This window comes from Lynx rufus, unplaced genomic scaffold (assembly GCF_022079265.1).
Source record: "Lynx rufus isolate CCGP_SWC_20201006 ecotype Redwood Valley unplaced genomic scaffold, mLynRuf1.p SCAF_4, whole genome shotgun sequence".
NCBI classification, from domain to species: Eukaryota; Metazoa; Chordata; class Mammalia; order Carnivora; family Felidae; genus Lynx; species Lynx rufus.
The window spans coordinates 356,928-374,187 of record NW_025814856.1 but is presented as its reverse complement, the minus strand read 5'-3'; the positions used below and the strand labels follow the sequence as shown (position 1 = coordinate 374,187).

Genomic DNA, 17,260 nt, shown 5'->3' with positions numbered 1-17,260 from the left:
GAGAAACGGCGACTGCCCGGGGGGGCCGTTTTCCTTGTTGGGTTTTCCTGAGCAGAGCCACCCTGCGGCCCACCGGACTTCCCTGAAGATGCCCGCAGTCAGCGGCGGCACCGGGGCCTTGCGCCCCACCGCCGCGCTGCCTTCCCTCCCACAGCCGGCCTTGCTGTTGGCGGCGGGGGGGGGGGGGGGGGCGGGGGGGACGGGGGGACTGGTCCCGCGGTCAGGAGGGCCGAGGGGCTCAGGAAGGAGACTCCCTAGCCTAACCCGCCAGGGACAGCGGGGCCGCTGAGATTGGACACCGACGCTCGTGTGTGTGCGCCGTTTCTATCGGGAGGGTGCATATGGCACGTCGCTGGGGACCCCCCGAAGCGATGCAGTGTTTGTGTACAGGGTTGCCCTGTTCTAGACCAGGGACTTGTGCCGTGACCTCTCCGCTGCGCACCCTGTAGTTTTTAGGGAGCCCTGGGCTCCTGACACGGGGTGGGAGGGCACCCTCTCAGAGAGGCCGAGCAGACACCGCCTTGTCCAGGAGGCCGGGGCTTGGGGTTCACAGGGGCGAGGCACAGCACCTTCACATGCCGGGGAGCACCGGCCCAGAGGGAGGGAGCCATGACCACCAGTTACAGGAGGATGAGCCAATTTCAAGAACCCATCACGAGCACCATCTTCTGCCTCAACTATTGGTCTGGACCAGCGACGTCACCCCCAGGGCAAGCAGGAAAGCAGGGCTCTCGCAGGGAGGGTCTGGCTGGTGGAAACCAGGGGTCCGGCCAACTTCCAAAGCTGAGCCAGTGGCCAGACCTGCCCTGCATAGACCGGTCCGCCATCTTGAGGTGGCGGGAGGCAGAAAACCATCCTCCAGCCCCGCCCGCCAGAAAGGCTGGCTCCAGCCCCGCCCCCGGGGGTGAGGAGGAAGTGGGGCCTGGCCTCGGCCCACCACACCGACCCTCCCAGGTAGGCAGAGGACTCCTGACATCCACACTTGGAGGGAGGCAGCCTTGCTGGCCAGACCAGACGAGGCAGGAGCTCAAGGCCTTTACTTGAGCAACAGGTTAGACCCTACACACAGCCCACCTTCAGAAAGAGGCAAGCTGCCTGTGTTCCTTGGTGGGTGCAAGCACCTGAGGACAGGGCTCTGACCCCTCCCCCGTCTTGGGGTTCAGGTCCCCTCCCAGGACCTTGGCTGACGTTGGTCCTTTCAGGGGATGGAAGGCTTCGGGGGGGGGGGCACCCTTCTGAAGACTGTGGAGAGACACAGCACTGGTCAGCTGGGGGGCCCGGGACCAGTCACAGACTGCTATGCTGGACCCTGCTGGCGACCTCTGGAAACCTCTAAAACGACTCTCCTGACTTTTCCCTGGTCGCCTGCCCACCCCCCCCCCCCCCCCCCCCCAGTGCATTCATTCCCAAGCACCATCAAGGCTGCTCCGGGGTAGGGGCCCGGCTGAGACCGGGAGCAGCAATGCCAACTGGCCAGAGAGACACGGGCAGGACGCGGGGCCTGTCCCCTCTGCCCCAGGAGCCGCGGTGACGCAGAGTCCTGGGCTGAGGGCCGGCCGCCACTGTGTGCACTTGAATAAATAGAAAGGTTTCCCCCTCACTTTTTTCTTTTTTAGTTTACTGTGCGTTATACAATCTAAAAATAAATGAAGTCAAGTCTATGAAATTTATAAATTTTCATCACATCTCTATAAAATACTGTCACTCATCAGCGTGACTCTCTTCTGTACACACACCAGGCACCCGTGACTAACCCGCCCCACGTCACCGGCCAACGTGCCGTGAGCTTACTACGCGCTTTGGTGGACGGCGGCGTGAGCCCCAGACGAGCAGAGACGCACAAAAGTAAACGCACTTGCCGCGCCAGCTGGCCACGCCAGCGGGGAGTCGGGTACCAGACCTTCCTCGCGAGCACCACTCAGAACGGGCTCCGTGCAGGAGCGGGGAGGGCCTGGCCCTCCCACGCCCACCGGCCGTTCCTATGCCAAAGGCGCTGATCCCAGGACCGGGGGGGGGGGGGGGGGGGGGGGGGGGGCGACAGTCTGGTGGGAGCCGTTCACAGTGATGGGGAGGGGGCTTCTTCTGAGGAATGTCACAACAGAGCGAGCCACCCCCCGCCTGGAGACAGCCGTGCCTTTGGTATAGGAAGAGCGGCGGGGACAAACAGGGCAGGCGCCTCACGGCCTGGGTTTGGCGTTGGTCAACCTCCAGTCAGCACCAAGAGGACGAGGCGGCAGCGAGGCCCGCGTCGAGATAGCACCGGGACCGGCGGTCAGCGTGTCCGCGGGCGGGCCAGTCCTTCGGGTGGACGTCTTTATATAGATCCTCTCATATATAGTATTTACATTTCTCAATAGGTCGCCTTTACGACTCCGGTGGAGTAAAATAAGTCAGAATGTTTATACTTTTTAAAAAACGATAAATACTTTATCTAAAACTATCAACAGTACGAGCTGGAGCCAGGCCCCAGCATCTCCCGCAGGTGTGCGCAGCGCTGATTCACAGTAGAGCCTCGTCCCCTGTCCTCGGTCTGTCCCGCCGTCCCGTGGCCGCTGCCGCACCGCCGGCCCAGCCCGTGCGTGCATAGGTCTCACGGTTGAGGTAGAATCCTAGTTACCTGCGGAGACCAGCGCGGGAGGAAAGGCAGCATTAGCGTTCCGCTCGGGGGACCCGCACATTCCCCCAGGCCAGGGAGCCACACCTCCTACAGACAAATGGCGGCGCACGGTCAGACAGACAGGCTGTGGTCGCTGCAGGCCCCACCTCTGCTGGCAGGGACCGCCCCCTCCCCAGCCCCGCCCCCCCCCCCCCCCCCCCCCGCCGGTCCACACCCCCTGGCCCTCCTCCCCAGGAGCCTTGGAGCCGAGGCCCTCCCGGGCCGCCACCTGCCAGGCACTGCTCACAGTCCCGCCCCCGGGGGGGGGGGGGGACCGCGTGCGACAGCAGCAGTGGTCCACTGTGGGCCAGGACCGGAGCCTGCTGCCCAGACGCTTCCACGCGTACACCTCTGACCTCTTCGAAGCCAGTCTCGGCCGCACAAAACGCCTGCTCTGAGAGCGTGAGGCCACCACACGCGAAAGCTGCTCTACCTTCTGGACTTTTCCAACGGGACTGAGGCACAACCTCAGTCCGGGCTGTCTACCGACCTGCACTCTGACTGGGAGGGCATCAGACTCCAGCGGCCCCCGCCCCTCCCGTCTGTTTCCACTTAAACACGCGGCAGACGGTTGAGGACGGCCCGGCCCCAGCACCCTGTCAGCGCCCGGCTTCCTTTTCTCAAGTCCTCGCCTGGAAGGCCCCTCACCCCCAGGGACGCCAAGCAGCACCAGAAGTGGCCACGCCAGCTGCACCAGGGCCTGGCTTCCTAACGCGGGCACACAGCCGGCAGAGGAGCGGACGCAAACCCTCCCCGAACAGGCCTCACAGAGACCTTCCTCACCCGTTTCCAAGCACGGGCCCTTCCTACACTGCCCTCCGCTGAACCTCCACTGACCGCCCCGAGGCAGGGGCCGCGTTCCTCCGAGCAGGAGGGGCTGTGTGCTGCGGCCACCAGCACAAAGCGCTGCCCACGACCTAGGCAGCCCCTTCCTCTCTGGCCGGTGCCACGCAGCCCCATACCCACTGGCTCCCAGGGCCCGCAGGCAGGGGGCTCCAGCTCAGGAGCCCGAGGCTCGAACGCCAAGTTTGGATGGCCGTCTACACACTGCCTTTTCCTTAAGACCTACAAAGCGCACCGGGGAGACAGGCTGCGGGAGGCCCGAGAGCAGACAGACGGCGAGGCTGAGCTCCGAGCTGCCCCTGTGGCCGGGGGCCCGTGGGGCTTGCCCTAAAGGTCTGGGCCGGGCAGCGAGAGCCGGCCACTCCCTCGAGCTCCGTGGCGGCTGCACAGCCGTCCTGGAGGCTGGTACACACGGCCAGCCCCGGTTTCCCTGGCTTTCCCTTGCACCTCTCAGAACCGACCGTCTCCACCCGAGGCAGAACAGCCTGGGTCCCCTGGGCCCCTCCTCGGAGCCCTGCGGGCCCGTCCACTCTCTGTGGAAGGAAGGACAGACAGTTCAGGGTCTCATACGGGCCCCCTGGTTGGGCTCTAGCCTTACCTTACAGAATACGAACCGCTAGCTAAGCAAGGTCTTTATCTTGGCTTAACCCCCGCAAGGCGCGCGGCATACGGAGGCGGCATGCCAAGGGAAACCCACACGGCGGACGGCCCCGTGGAGCTGGCCTGTGGGATCACGGGCGCGGCCTGGGCCAGGGCCAGCCCGGGCAGGGGCTGGTGGTGCACCGTGAAGGAGGGGCGGGGGGCCTTGTGCGGGAGGGAGGCGAGCTTGATGGACAGAGAGGCGTTAGCAGGCTGCAGAGAGGCGGCAGAGGAGGCGGGTAAGAAAGCCTGGTTAGCCGGGAGGGACGCGAGGTTCTGCAGAAGCGCGGGCTCAGAGTTAGCCGGGAGCAGCGCGGGGGCGGGAGGCAAGGCGGCGTTAGGGGGAGGGGGCGCGGGGAGGGCAGGCTGCCCCGGTGGGGGCGGGGGCGGGGCGCCGGCCACCGCCTGCAGCGGGGTTAAGCTCAGCGTGGCGCTGCGACACGCAGCCCCGCTGCCGAAACTGGCTCCAAACGGATGAGCGGAGGCGGAAGGCACCGCGTGGTTAAAGACACCTGCAAACAGGAGAGAAAAACTCAGCTTCAACAGGGGGGCACTCTCCAGTCGGGCGAAGAGAGCGAGACATCGGGAAGCAGACAGCGGCCGCAGCTCCGCGTGCGACGCGGGGGGAGGGGGGTGGGGGGGGAGGGGGGCAAAGCAGCAAGCAGGGGGGGGGAGGGGGGGCGCGGGCGGCCGGTGTGACTCACCTGCGGGCGCACCTGCCCGGGGCTCCCAGCCGCAGGACGGGGTCCTGCCCGCCTGCGCCCACCACAGAGCTGGCTGGGACCCCGCGGTGGGCCCGGCCCAGCCCAGCCACGCGGCTCCTCTCCACCCCTACACGGTGCCACCACGCGGCAGGCGCCGCGGCCGCCGGCTCTCGCCCAGCGCCGGCCCCCCGCGGCCGCCCGGACCCATGGGCCGTGTCACGTTCGACAGGTGGCCTCCACGGGGATGAGACAAAGCCCTAGTCGTGGCGCCAGCTCTCCCGAAGGTACAAGGGACACCGTCACGGCCCGAGGACCTGACACAGGCCGACTCACGCGTGGGCGCTCTGCCCACGCCACAGGCGCGTCTGCAGCTCACGAAAAGGAACGAGGTGACGGGTGCAAAGTGGACCCGAGGGGACACACGGGCACAGCCTCTCGCCCCTTAGGGGGCCCTGCAAGGGAACCTGGAAAGCAGTTGTCATTAACCCGGCGGTCCAGGAGGGCGTCGGCGACGGCGTGCGGCCCACAGGACCCGAGAGTCACACGAGAGAGACGCGCGTCCGCCTACCTCCAACTGCGCCGCCTGCCACCCCGGAGGGAAAGCTGCCCATGGCGTGCGAGTTGGTCAGTCTGGTTGCGGCGGACGAGACGTGCACCAGGCCGGCGGCCGGCACGGAGCCAAACAGGGACTGCAGCACAGACGAGCCCAGGTTGGCCTGCAGCGACATGGGGCCCAGGGCGAACTGCGGGCCGGGGGCAAATGTGCCCAGGAAGGGGCGGTGCGCCTGGGCGGAGGGGGCCGCGCTGACCACCGAGGACGCCGCCGTGGCGAGGCCCGGGCCACTGAGGAGGCCCCCGGGGGGCACGTTGGCGGCCGCAATGAAGAGGTTGTGGCCGTTCTTCAGGTCAGGCTCACGGTCCCGGCCCTTGCCCGGCTTGCCGTGCGCCAGCGAGGCCTTGTCCGGGGGCCCGCACGCCGGGGGGCCCGGCTCGCCTGCCTCCCTGCCCTTGGGGCCGCCCGCGCCGTCCAGCTGCCTCTTGTTCACAAAGGGCCCAGGCTCTGCAGCGCTGTCCTTGCCCCGGGGGGCGGGAAAGCTCAGGGGGGCGCCCAGGCCTGCCGCCTCGGGGACCTTGTGGGAGAGAGAAGCACCATCACTGAAGCTGTGTAAACTGAGGTCGGCGGCCAGGCCCCCGCTGAAGGCGAAGCCGTTGGGAGGGTTGCTGCTCGGGCTCAGCCCGCCTGCCCCCGACAGGGCACCGGGAAAGCTTTTCCTGGGGTGGGCGGCCAGCTTGGCGTCGGCCGAGCCGGGCTCCTCCAGGGGGGGCCGGAAAGCGAACAGGGAGTTCTGGCTCAGGGCGGAGCCGGCCTGCAGCGGGCTGTCGGCGCACTTGGCCAGGCCGAGGTCGGAGATGGGCGAAAAGGTAGACTTCCACTTGCTGCTGTTGGCGGGCTCGCCGGCAGGGGTCGGCTTCCTCCCAGCCAGGCCACCACCTGCCGAGGAGACGTGCAGCCCGTGAGGCACCTCCGGGGGCCGAGCGGGGCAGGAGACGAGGTGCTGGGCCTCTGAGGGGCCGGGGGCTCAGAGACACCCCTCCCACCCAAGGGAAGCGTGCCGTGGTCCATAACTAGGCCTGCTGGGGGGGGCCGGGTGGTGCCGAGCAGGCCGAGGGTGGGGCGGGAGGGGAGCCGGGCACCAGAGCCTGTGCGAGAGGGGACGAGGCAGGCGTGTAAGCAAGAGAGTCAGACTCCGGCCTGGGCCAAACAGGAGGGGACGGGACTGCCGCCCGGCAGCACCGGGACCAACAGCCGTGGGGACGGCTTTCCAGGTCCCGCTGTCCACGCAGGTGGCACTCAACACTGCCCAGAGACCATTCTAGAAGCCGAGCGTCCAGGCCACGCCCTGGGGCTGAGTCACCTTCAGCCCGGGGGAGATACAGGACAGAACGGGGAGGAAAGTCACTCACCGTTTTCCAAGGTTTTCGGGGGAGATCTGCTTTCTAAGGAGATTGTCGCAATTTTTCTCTCAATTCTATCGAGAAAAACATAGGCGGCAGATGTTTGAAATCCATTTGCACGGCAGAGGGCCGTGTGTGCACGCTGCTGCCTGGGGAGGCGGGGAGGCAGGCGGCACGCAGCCCGCCTGCCCTCAGACCCCTTTACAGGCAACTGTGGCTCCCAGGCCTCTCGTGTGCCGTGCAGGACGCCGCCAGTGGCAGGCGATAGGGCCGAGGCTCAGGCACAGGGGCGCCATCTCCCGACACAGAGAGACACCCACAAGTCCCTGCTGGGGCCATCTCGGTGTTAACTTGCCTCCCAAGCTTTGTCAAATCTCGGGGCCGGCTGTGGCTACAGGCGCTGCCTCATCTACGGCGTGTCCCCTGTGACCTACGGTAGCACGTGCTCACAGGAGCACCAAATCCGTATGTTCTACGTGTCAGTATCTCCAGAGCACATGCCAAGAATGCTATGACCTCCAGAAACGCAGGAAAAGTTCCAAAAGGATTTGGAAACTACTAGGTTGGACATTCCCAACACAAAACAAAAGCACTCAAGTGCAAAATTCCTAGAAACATAACTTAGGTACGCGGAAGAGGAACAGAATGAATCACCCTAGGCAAGAAACTGAAAGCACAGGCAAGAAAAGCAGGCAAAGAGGAATGGGGCTGGACCAAAATCTAACTCTGCCCTTCGATGGATACCAGCAAGAAACTGAAAAGAAAACCCAGAGAAAGGAAGAAAACGTTCAAGGATCAGATCTCTGATAAAGGATGGCGTCTAGAACACGTAAAGAACTCTGACAGTCGAACAAAAACCCACCCAACGACGCCACACACAAGGAGCACCTGGACGCACGTTTCTCCAAAGACGCACAAATGGCCAAGCAGCGCACGAGAGAACGCTCACCGTCACTGGTGATTGAAAGAGAAGGAACCCACAACTACGAAACGCTGTGCCCGTAAGAATGGCTGCTACGTTAAAAAAAAAAAAAAAACAGTTGGGGCACCTGGGTGGCTCAGCTGGTCAAGCATCCGACTTCCGCTTAATCATGATCTCGCGGTTCGCGGGTTCGAGCCCCGCGTCCGGCTCTGTGCTGACAGCTCGGAGCCTGGAGCCTGCTTCGGGTTCTGTGTCTCCCTCTCTCTTCCCCTCCGCCCACTTGTGCTCTCCCTCTCTCTCCCTCTCTCTCTCTCTAAATATTAAAAAAATCGTAAATAGGTAGGTAGATGACAAAACCAGAAAATAACAAGTGACGCGGAGAAACTGGCACCCTCACCCGCGGCCGGGGGACGTGAGACGAGGCAGCCACTGTGGAAAAGTCTGGAGGTTCCGCAAAAAGCTAAACAGAGTCACCGCGTGACCCAGCAATTCTACTTCTGGGTAAACGGGAAACGCGATTTTTTTGGAAAACGTTTTCAAACAAAAACACGTGTGTGAAACTTCTCAGCAGCACAGTACTCGTTAACTGAAAAGCGGCAACACCCACCCCAGGGTCCCTCCGTGGATGAAGGACAAACACGGCGTGTCCACCCACACGCCGGAATGTGACCCAGCCCCAGGGAGGAAGGACGTCCCGCCGCCTGCCACCGCGTGGGCGGACCCGGAGGCCACTGTGCGCGGTGACAGGAGCCGGACACAGAAGGGCACGTCCCGCGTGACCCCACGCACAGGGGGTCCCCAGAGGAGTCCCGTCCACGGAGACAGAGAGTGGATGGCGGGAGCCAGGGCTGGGGCGGGGGCAGGGAGTGACGGATAAGGGGGCTTGTTTTCGGGGTGACAACAACCTCCTCCAATTGGCACTAACGACGTTTGCACCACTCTGAACACACCCCCGACCCCCAGATCGCGCTCCAGAGACGTGCTGCGGGAATCCGCGCCAGTGAGACCGCCACGCACAAAAGAGAAGCCCTTCGTGACCCATCACGCCACGGGTGAAGCGTTCACCAGCAGCGCAGAGCTCGGCCTCCTCGAGCGCTTTCCTGCCGTGGCCGCCTGCGCCCCGGACGAGAAACAACAGAGCGGCCCCCACGCCGGGGCCTCCAAACCCGGGTGGCCGGCCCTGCCCTGGACCTTGAATCTCAGGTGGGTGGGAAGGCGGCCCGGGCCCTTCACAGACAGCAACTCACCGAGCGGAGGCCAACACCCCAGAGACACTGTCCGCCCGAGGACGGCCGCTCTGGGGGACCGCGGACAGCAGCCTAGGGGTCGTGCCCCCCGTGCCCCCCAACTAATGGCAGCCGGACGCCGCCTGTCCTTCACCCGGGCCGTGCCCTGGGAGGGGCCCCACCGGATCACGAGGGCCTCTCCTCCCTCCCGCGAAAGCTGCCCTGCCTGGCCCCCCTCACCTGGTGCTGCCCGGCTCATCCTCGGAGCCCTGCTCCTCGTCCGAGGTCAGTGGGGAGTAGTGGGCCCCGTTGGTCTGGCTCAGGGGCTTCTCCTTCTTGAGGACGGGCGGCTGGTCGCTGTCCTGGTAGGGGACAGGGGAGCTCTTCAGGCTCTCAGGGGACGAAATGGCCGTGATTTCCAAAGGCTGGTTAATGTTGCTAACCTGAGGGACCAGCACAGACACAGCACGACCCCGTCAACAGGCTCCCAGAGCACCGACACCCAGGGCTGTGCTTGGGACCCTCCCACCCTGACCCGCTCCGGATCTCAGACCGGACCCTCCGGGGGAGTGCCGGGGCGAGGGGGCCGAGGCCTGGCTGTGCTCCGGGAGCCCTGCCGCCCCGGCCGGGCTGGGCACAGAACATGCCCTCCCACCCCCGCCCCCGCCCGTTCCCAGCCTTACCATGGAGTTGAGGTTCAGGGGGGACCCTGAAGACTGCGTGAAGAGGCCGGCCACGGACGGCAGGGCCCGGCGCTTGGGCGACACGCCTGAGCTCAGGCCGGGGGTCCCTGCCGCCGCCCGCTTCCTTCTGCCCCGCTTGCGGCTGTCCTGCCCGTGGCCCTGGCTGCCGTCCCCACGGCCGCCCGTGGGCAGAGGGCTGGGCTTGCTGGGAGGCGACTGCTTGGTGCTGCCCCCACCGGCCGAGACGGTGAAGACGATCCTCCGCTTGGCTTCGCCCTCGGGGTCCGAGAAGCCGGCCTCGGGAGGAAGGTCCCCTTTGTTGGCGTCAGGGAGCGGACCCTGGGCGGCGCCGCCCAGGCGGGGGCTGGCGCAGAGCGGGTGGGCGGGCGAGGCTGCGCCAGAGCCGCGGGGCTGCGGCAGCAGGGGCGGGTGCTGCGGGGTGGAGCCACAGGACCCCACGCTGGCAAACAGCCCGCCTGCGCTGGGGACCTCGTCAAAGGTGCCGGGATCTGCTCCGGAAGCGAGGGGGGCTGGGCTGACGGCCACCGAGCCCGCGTAGAAGCCTGCCGGAAAAGACAGCTTCTCAGGGGAGCCCGGCGCAGAGTGGCCAAGGGGACCCGCGCGGGCGCAGCTGGTGAGGGAGCTCAGCACCCACGGACCTGCCCTACACGTGGTTCCCTCGAGCACCAGAACACAGGCGCCCGCGAACCAAGCTCGGCGGTGCGAGAGATGCCCGCCCAGCCCCGGGCGCCCCTGGGCTCCCGGCACTTCTGGACTGGGGGCCCGCAGCTCCGGATGCGCGCTGGCACCCCCAGGGAGCCCTTTCACGGCCCGCCCCGGGAGCCTCACCAAGCGTGGGGGAAGCCCTGAGCACGCGAACGTCTTTCGCGCAGACCGAGGCCCGGCCCTGGCGCTAGGGGGGCTGCTGTGCCAGGAACTGGAGGCAGGGCCTCCCTTCCTACAGGCCACGTGTCGGCACGGGGGGCCGGCTAACTCAAGACCAGCCCGTGGGTCCAGCGGTCTGGGCGCCTGCTGCGTAAACGCTATCGTCGGCACACACATCCCGGGCCACGCGCTCTCCAGCCACAGAGCCGCACAGGGGGGGCAGAGACCCAACGGACCGCGGAGTGCCACCTGGCTGCTACAGAAAGTCCGTGGGGCCTCTGCCGGCCTCAACCACTGGCGTTCCCCGAAAGAGAACCGGCACCGGGCTAGAAACGCCCACAGCAGCTTGACGAGGACGTCACCTACCGGCTGAGGCCCACCTCCCGGGCTGAAATACAGCCAGAGCGAGCACGTTCACGTCGGGAAGCCGAGGCCCGAGGGTCGCGAGCCCTGCCGAAGCCCACACGAGAAGCCCCCAACCGCCTAGAGCTGGTCGTGTTGTGTGACGACAGCCCCAATGCAACACCCCAGACCCCACGGCCGGGAGGAGGTGGGCCAGCTGGGCCACGGGGGAGGCGCCAGGGGCAGGGACTCAGGAGCAGGAGGAGCCCACCGACCTGCAGGGGCTGGGGCGAGACTTTTGCTTCCGGCGCTGTGTGCATTAGCGCCCATCTGCTTTTCAAGTGTGGACAAGGACTCTCGGGTCTGCGGCACGGGGCTGGGGGTGCTTCTCTGTGGAGAAAAAGGACGCGCTGTCAGCTGAGCCTGGGCTGGCAGGTGAAGGTCAAGAAGAGTGTCCCAGATGTAAGCCACGGGAGGTGCAAAGGGCCGGAGGCGGGGAGAACGGCAGGTAGGTGAGAGCCGGCACATAGGAGGAAAGGGACCTGCTTGGGTCTGAGCACCGTGGGCAGTCACCAGAAGGTTCTGACGAGGCGACTTGGGTTCGAAAGGATAGCTGTGGCTAACGGCAAACGTCAGGCTAGCGACGGAGGGATCAAGGAGAGACGGGACGGGCTGCAGCTATGACGTAATCAGTGATTCCACTCCTCTACGGAACGGGGCGAAGACGCCACCCACACCAAACCTGCGCGTGCACGTTCACGGCAGCGTGATCCACAATGGCCAAAGGTGGAAACAAACGTCCACCCTCGGACAAACAGAGAAGCCAGCGTGGCCCTCCACACACGCACACGTCCCTCGGCCGCCAGCAGGAGCGAGGCGCCCACCCCCGCCGCCCCGCGGACGGACCCCAAACACGCGACGCTCAGGGAGGGAACCCGACACGAGAGGCCACGCGGGGTGGGAGTCCACCTGTGTGAATGAACCTGTGAGTGGGTACGGCTGCATAACTGAACGTGTTAAAACCACTAAAGTATGCTCTACGTGGGTGGGCCCTCGTGGGTGGGCCACGAGATACGTGACTCGTATCTCAATTAACACAAAGAAAGGCCCGCATCACACGAGACTTTGCCATTTCTGCCACTCGCGGGGGCACACGCGTGAGGCGGGAGGGCCAAAGGTGAGCCAGCAGGAGGGGAGACGGGCTGCACGCCTGTACCGAATCCAGACTTTTAGTCCCTCTCCGCCCGCGCGCGCCCCCTTTTACAAAAACAGACCTGAAACAAACACGGGAAAACGTCACCGTGAGGAGCCCCAGAATCTGGGCGTTCCAACGTCCCGGAGCAGGGCGGTCCGCTCCGAACGTACCAGCGCGCAAGCTCACAAAGGGGAACTACCAGGCCTTGCGGGAAAAAATAAAACGAGACCCCCTCTGCCTACACACCACACCCCTGCAGCACGAGGGCCCGGGCCCGCGAGAGCAGGTGGCCGGCGCCTTCCCCACCCGGCGTCCACTCACCACTTTCTCGGCACGGCTGGGCAGCACCACGCTGGCCAGAGGGATGCTGACGGGCAGCTTGCTGGGCTGCACGGTGCTGAGTGGGATGCTGACGGGCAGGCTGGTGATGGCCTCCCCGCTGCTGGCGTAGGCACGCTCCTTCAAACCCTGCAGACACACGGCCACACCCTCCTTGCTCCCGCTGACCGCTAACGCAGGGCCGCGAGCACCACCGGAAGGACACGGGGACCTCCCGCCACAGGAGAAGGCCCCTTGTCCCAGTAAACCCCCCCCCCCACGGCTCCTCCCGAAATTCAGGGTCCCGCCTCCCCCCAACCTCAGGTCCCCACGCCGTGACCCACACGCTGCCCCTCACACCTGCCGCCTTCTGCTCACGAACGAAACCACCGCCCTCCTCCTCGAGCCCGCGGGCAACAGCCTCCCACAGGGGCTCAGCACCGTTTCCAGGCTCACCCCCGGCCCCCCCGAAGCCTGGCGTGGCCCAGGATGCCTGGCTCAGGATGCCTGCCGAGCGCCCCGCCCTCACCTTCTCGCCGCCCCTCTCCCCTGTCATCTGTAAGGCCACGGGGGATGAGGGCCGGGGGTCCTGAGGGCTCAGCTTGATGCCGTTGGCGATGCCCGGGCTCTGGTACGGAAGGCCGTTCTCCTTGGCGTGCTCGGCTCTGGAAGAAGACGCATCTCTGGTTCGTTCTCCGGGGAGCCGCCAGAGCCGGGGTTTTGCACCCAGAGCTGGCATCCCGGGCCCAGCAAACGCCCCGAATCTCTTCCGAACCTCTGGGGTCTCACCCTAAGAACCCCAAGGTGGCCCCAGGGCGCCAGAGCAAGGCTGGCGCGTGCCACGCGCAGACTCACCGCGGGTGCAGCTCCCCGGCCGCCGTCTTGCCGCCGGCCGCGTGGTCCTGGCTGAGGTGCCGCCTCAGCACCAGCTTGGCCGGGGACAGCCTGGTGTAGTCCGGCAAGGCCAGGCCAGACACCTTCTCGAGCCTTGGCCGGCTGCCGTGGCTGGGGGTGCAGGGCACCACCTCCTGGTCCAGCGGGGAGGCCAGGTACTGGGGGGTGTTCTGCTTGGACGGGGGCCGGCTCAGCGCGCCGCAGAGCTCGTAGCTGGCCGCGTGGCCGTTCATGGAGAGTTCCGGGCTGGCGCTGCTGAAGTGCGGCAGGGAGAACCTAGAGCAGTCCAGGTCGAGGTGCAGCCGGCCGGGGTCCGCCTCCGGCTCCCGGCCCAGGGCGCCTTTCCCGCGCAGGTGCGCCGACAGGGCGTCGTCGGGCGGCACGCAGGACTTGAGCTGCAGAAGCTCTTGCTGCCGCTGGCTCTTCTCCAGCTCCACGATGCTGATCTGCAAGGGGAGGGGGGGTCAGGCCTGCCGCCGCCACCGGCCTGGGGACCGGCCGGCCGGGCCGCGCCCGGCAAGGCACCCGAGGGACGGGCCCGGGAAGGCGGGAAGGACGCGGGCCGGCTTTGTGGGTGACGGAGAAGCCAGCGCCGCCGGCCACCCCGCACGGGTCGAGAGGCTCCGGGGCGTCCAGAGCAGCTCTGCCGACGCGCGCTTGAGGGAAAGGGGACGGGACGGGGCGGCCCCGTCTGTGAAGGAGGCTACGGGCGCTCCGTCCGCGAGGAGCCCTCCCGCCGCGCTCCCTCTCGGTCACTGGGGACACGAGACGCCCCCTCTGAGGCCTCTCTGTTCTTTTCCCCCCGCAAGGAAAGCACCTTGCTCTTTACTACGCGGAAGGGTCAGCACCCAGCAGCTCCTCCTGCTGGTGTGTCTGTGGAAAGAGGGCCCGGCCCGGCCGACAGGGTCGGCGGGCCTCTTCTCTGTGCCACGTGCTGCTGGCTCAGCAGGAGGGGACGCCTGGGCCACAACCCTTCAGAGAGCACAACTGGTCGTGGGGTCACCCGGTCAGCCAGCAGCCGAGGAACGTGAGGACACGCGGGCCCCTCTGCTCCCCCTTCCTTCTCGCCCTGTGTCCCCGCTGACCTGGACGCACACGTCACCGTCCTCAGCGAGCGGCGCAAGCTCTGCGGCGGGGTGCGCGAGCACTGCCCTCCCCGGGGGCCGCTTCGGCACCCACCCCCAGGTGGGTAGGGGCGCCGAGGGAATCCCAGGTTTCTAACGGAACCCGAGCCGCCCCGGGAGCAAGTGGGGCCCCTCGGACGCCAAGCCCGGCGCCCCGCCCCCGCCCCGGGGGCCGCCGTCACTGCAGCAACGCAACCCATGTCCTGTCCTCGGGAGCAGGGTGGTTTCGGGGGGCTGGCGGGGGGCACTTCCCGCGTTCGCGATGCGTCAAAGCCCAGAGGGGCCCCCACCTGCAGCTCCAGGCAGTGCCTCTGCTTCTCGGAGATCTGGCTCCTCAGGGCCTGCTTCTCCTTCAGCAGGTTCTCCAGCGACAGCGTGGACCAGTCCAGTTTCAACTCCTCGCACCGAGCCTTGAGCTGCGGGGACGGGGAGGCCGCAGTCGTGAGCCCGCGGGGAGGGCGGGGCGGGCGCAGGTCCGGCCGGCACAGGGCAGACACCGGACAGGCGTCCCTGAGGGCCCGCAGGCCCAGAGAAGGGACCCGCTAAGGGAAGGTGAGGCTGAGAAGGCAGCCCAAGGGGGAGACCGGGGTCCCCTGTAGGAACACCCAAGGGGGACAAGATGAGGGTCCTCAGGACCGAACGGGGAGGCCCCGTGAGAAGTGGCGCTCTGCCCGTCCAGCAACGTGCCCTGGGCCCCGTGGGAGCGAGGCCCCGAGAGACCTGCGCCCTAGCCCTGGGGGCGCGTTCGGGAGCCCAGCATGGGTGGCAGAAACGCGAAAGCCTGGGCCACCTACAAAGCCACGTCTGGCGAAAGCGTCAGGGCCTTTGGCAGGGCCCCGGGCCCCGCTGGCTCCCGCGTCCTTTGAGAGCCCGGGAAGGGACCTCAGTGCTCCCAGGATGAGCCGGACTGCAGTCGGGTGAGGGGGGGCCTGGGAAACCCATCCTCGGGCAGGACGCCGGGCCCCACGGGCACCCTGCCGTCCTGCCTGTCCAGGGTGCACACAGAATGGCCGTGTCCAGGCCGCCCCCCCCCCGCCCCGCCCCTCTCCCCACCCCGTGTGCCCCAGGAGGCCGCCCCCCGCCCCGCCCCTCTCCCCACCCCGTGTGCCCCAGGAGGCCGCCCCCCGCCCCGCCCCTCTCCCCACCCCGTGTGCCCCAGGAGGCCGCCCCCCGCCCACCAGCTGCAGGCTCTGGCTCCTCAGCTCCCTGTTGTCCTCCTGCAGCTGCTCGGTCTGCTCCCTCAGCTGCTGGTTGTGGGCCGAGATCTCCTTCTGCGCCTGAATCAGGTCGTTGTAGGTCAGCGCCTTCACCCCCAGCTGTGGACACACGGCAGCACGGGTGGGCTTTCGCGCGGGGCTGCGCCATGGCGGGCAAGGGGTGGGGCCTCGGTAAGGAGGGGGCCGGGGGGCGGCCGCCCGGGAAAGGGGCGCGAGCCCTCCCACGTTCCGGAACCCGCCGTCAGAACAGGCGAAAGGTCAAAACCCCAGGAAGGAGAAGATCCTTCCAGATCTCCACTCCCTGGGCCGCGCCCCGGCCCGCACGCTGCCCGCCCAGGGCGGTGATGCGGTCTCGGCACCCCTACCTCATCCAGTTTCTGCTGGAAGAGCCTCTTGATCTCCTCTTTCTGGGCCTGGCAGTGGCCGAACAGCTGCTGTGCGGCCCCCAGCAGCCGGGCGTTCTTCTCCTGCAGGGGCGCAGCACGGTGACGGGAGGCCCCGTCCCCCCACGCCCCTTCCCACGGCGGGACATGCCCCGGCCCAGAAGGCCGACGACCCCTGGCCCATCTCAGTGGTCGAGAGCATCGCTGCTCGGTGAGGAGCAACGTCCCGCAGCCTCTCCAGACCCTGCAGGGGCAGGTGACTGGGCCTGCGGAGACCGTCACTGCTCCTACGGCGTGGGAGCCCCTGCCGGGTTATGCCTCCGGGCCCAGGACAGCCCAGCAGCGTTCGGGACCCAGGGGGCAGAACCGCTCCGTGAGGGTGCCCAGGGCAGGGCTCACCTTCTCCTGGTCCAGCAGCTGCTGAAGGCTGGCCTTGTACTGGGCGGTCTTGGTGTAGGCCAAGAACTGCAGGTACTGAATCTTGAAGGATTCTAGGAGGAAGCGAGATGACTTCACTGCAGACGTGACCCCGTGGGGCCCTTCAGAAGCCGGTGTGGGAGGGCGTGGCCGCCGTCCCCAGAGGCTGCTGGAGGTCACCTCCTGCCATCAGGCCAGGGCCCTCGGTGCCCCCTGGAGCCCCTCGTGGCTCCTGCCACCGCTCCCCGGTGTCGTCCTCCCCGCAAGGCCGTGTTACTGAATCTGCCGGTTTTTTGGTGAACACGGGCTACTGATGTTGAACCGAGGGAACCGGCGATGCCCGAAGCACGGAAGGGGTTTCCTTTGCCTGATGTTTAGACGAGCAACAGGTCTACCCGGCCTAGCATCGTGAGCGCGTGCGTAGACGGGGCCTCCCCCACCCACTGCCGTAGATACGGCCCGGACTGTTCTCTGGGGAGCACCGCGCGGCACCCTGGGCCCCGCCCCCTCGATACCAGAAGCACCGCAGTCCAGACAGCCACGGACGCCCCCCCAGAAATGGCCCCACATGCCCTGGGGTGGAGCCCCGACCTCAGGCGACCAGGGGGCCGGGCCGACCCAAGGCCCAGGTGCCACCTGGCGGCACTGAGCCTGAGGCCCGGGGCGCCCAGCGTGGGGGCCTGCGGGCCAGGCCGCGGCTCACCTAGCAGCTTCTGCAGTGCGGGCGGGGTGGCTGCCAGCAGCGGCCGGTCGGGGGCGTGCCGCTGCACGCAGGGAGGTAGCTGATAGAAGGGGCTATGAGGTGACCTGTACGCATCTGCGGGGAGAAGCAGATTCACGCGTCAGCGGCAGACTG

General features: G+C 67.0%; 1 protein-coding gene across 5 annotated transcripts in view; it reads right to left on the bottom strand.

Moving 5' to 3' along the window:
- Positions 1–1,670: 1,670 nt before the first annotated feature.
- DOT1L (DOT1 like histone lysine methyltransferase) overlaps positions 1,671–17,260 on the bottom strand; it is a 61,748-nt gene continuing 46,158 nt past the window's right edge. Inside the window, exons 15-29 of one of the 5 annotated variants that reach the window (XM_047094621.1) lie at positions 17,108–17,221; positions 16,387–16,478; positions 15,970–16,071; positions 15,566–15,703; positions 14,678–14,803; positions 13,225–13,709; positions 12,899–13,034; positions 12,373–12,519; positions 11,132–11,246; positions 9,630–10,192; positions 9,187–9,389; positions 6,808–6,872; positions 5,411–6,334; positions 4,098–4,650; positions 1,671–2,617 (exon numbers count right to left, since the gene is read on the bottom strand). In XM_047094621.1, coding sequence (XP_046950577.1) covers positions 4,133–4,650; positions 5,411–6,334; positions 6,808–6,872; positions 9,187–9,389; positions 9,630–10,192; positions 11,132–11,246; positions 12,373–12,519; positions 12,899–13,034; positions 13,225–13,709; positions 14,678–14,803; positions 15,566–15,703; positions 15,970–16,071; positions 16,387–16,478; positions 17,108–17,221 — 3,728 coding nt within the window. In that variant the 3' untranslated portion in view covers positions 1,671–2,617; positions 4,098–4,132. Of the gene's footprint in view, positions 2,618–4,097; positions 4,651–4,677; positions 5,307–5,410; positions 6,335–6,807; positions 6,873–9,186; positions 9,390–9,629; positions 10,193–11,131; positions 11,247–12,372; positions 12,520–12,898; positions 13,035–13,224; positions 13,710–14,677; positions 14,804–15,565; positions 15,704–15,969; positions 16,072–16,386; positions 16,479–17,107; positions 17,222–17,260 lie in introns of those variants that run through there. The other 4 variants (XM_047094622.1, XR_006964870.1, XM_047094624.1 and 1 more) reach the window with 4 other exon arrangements.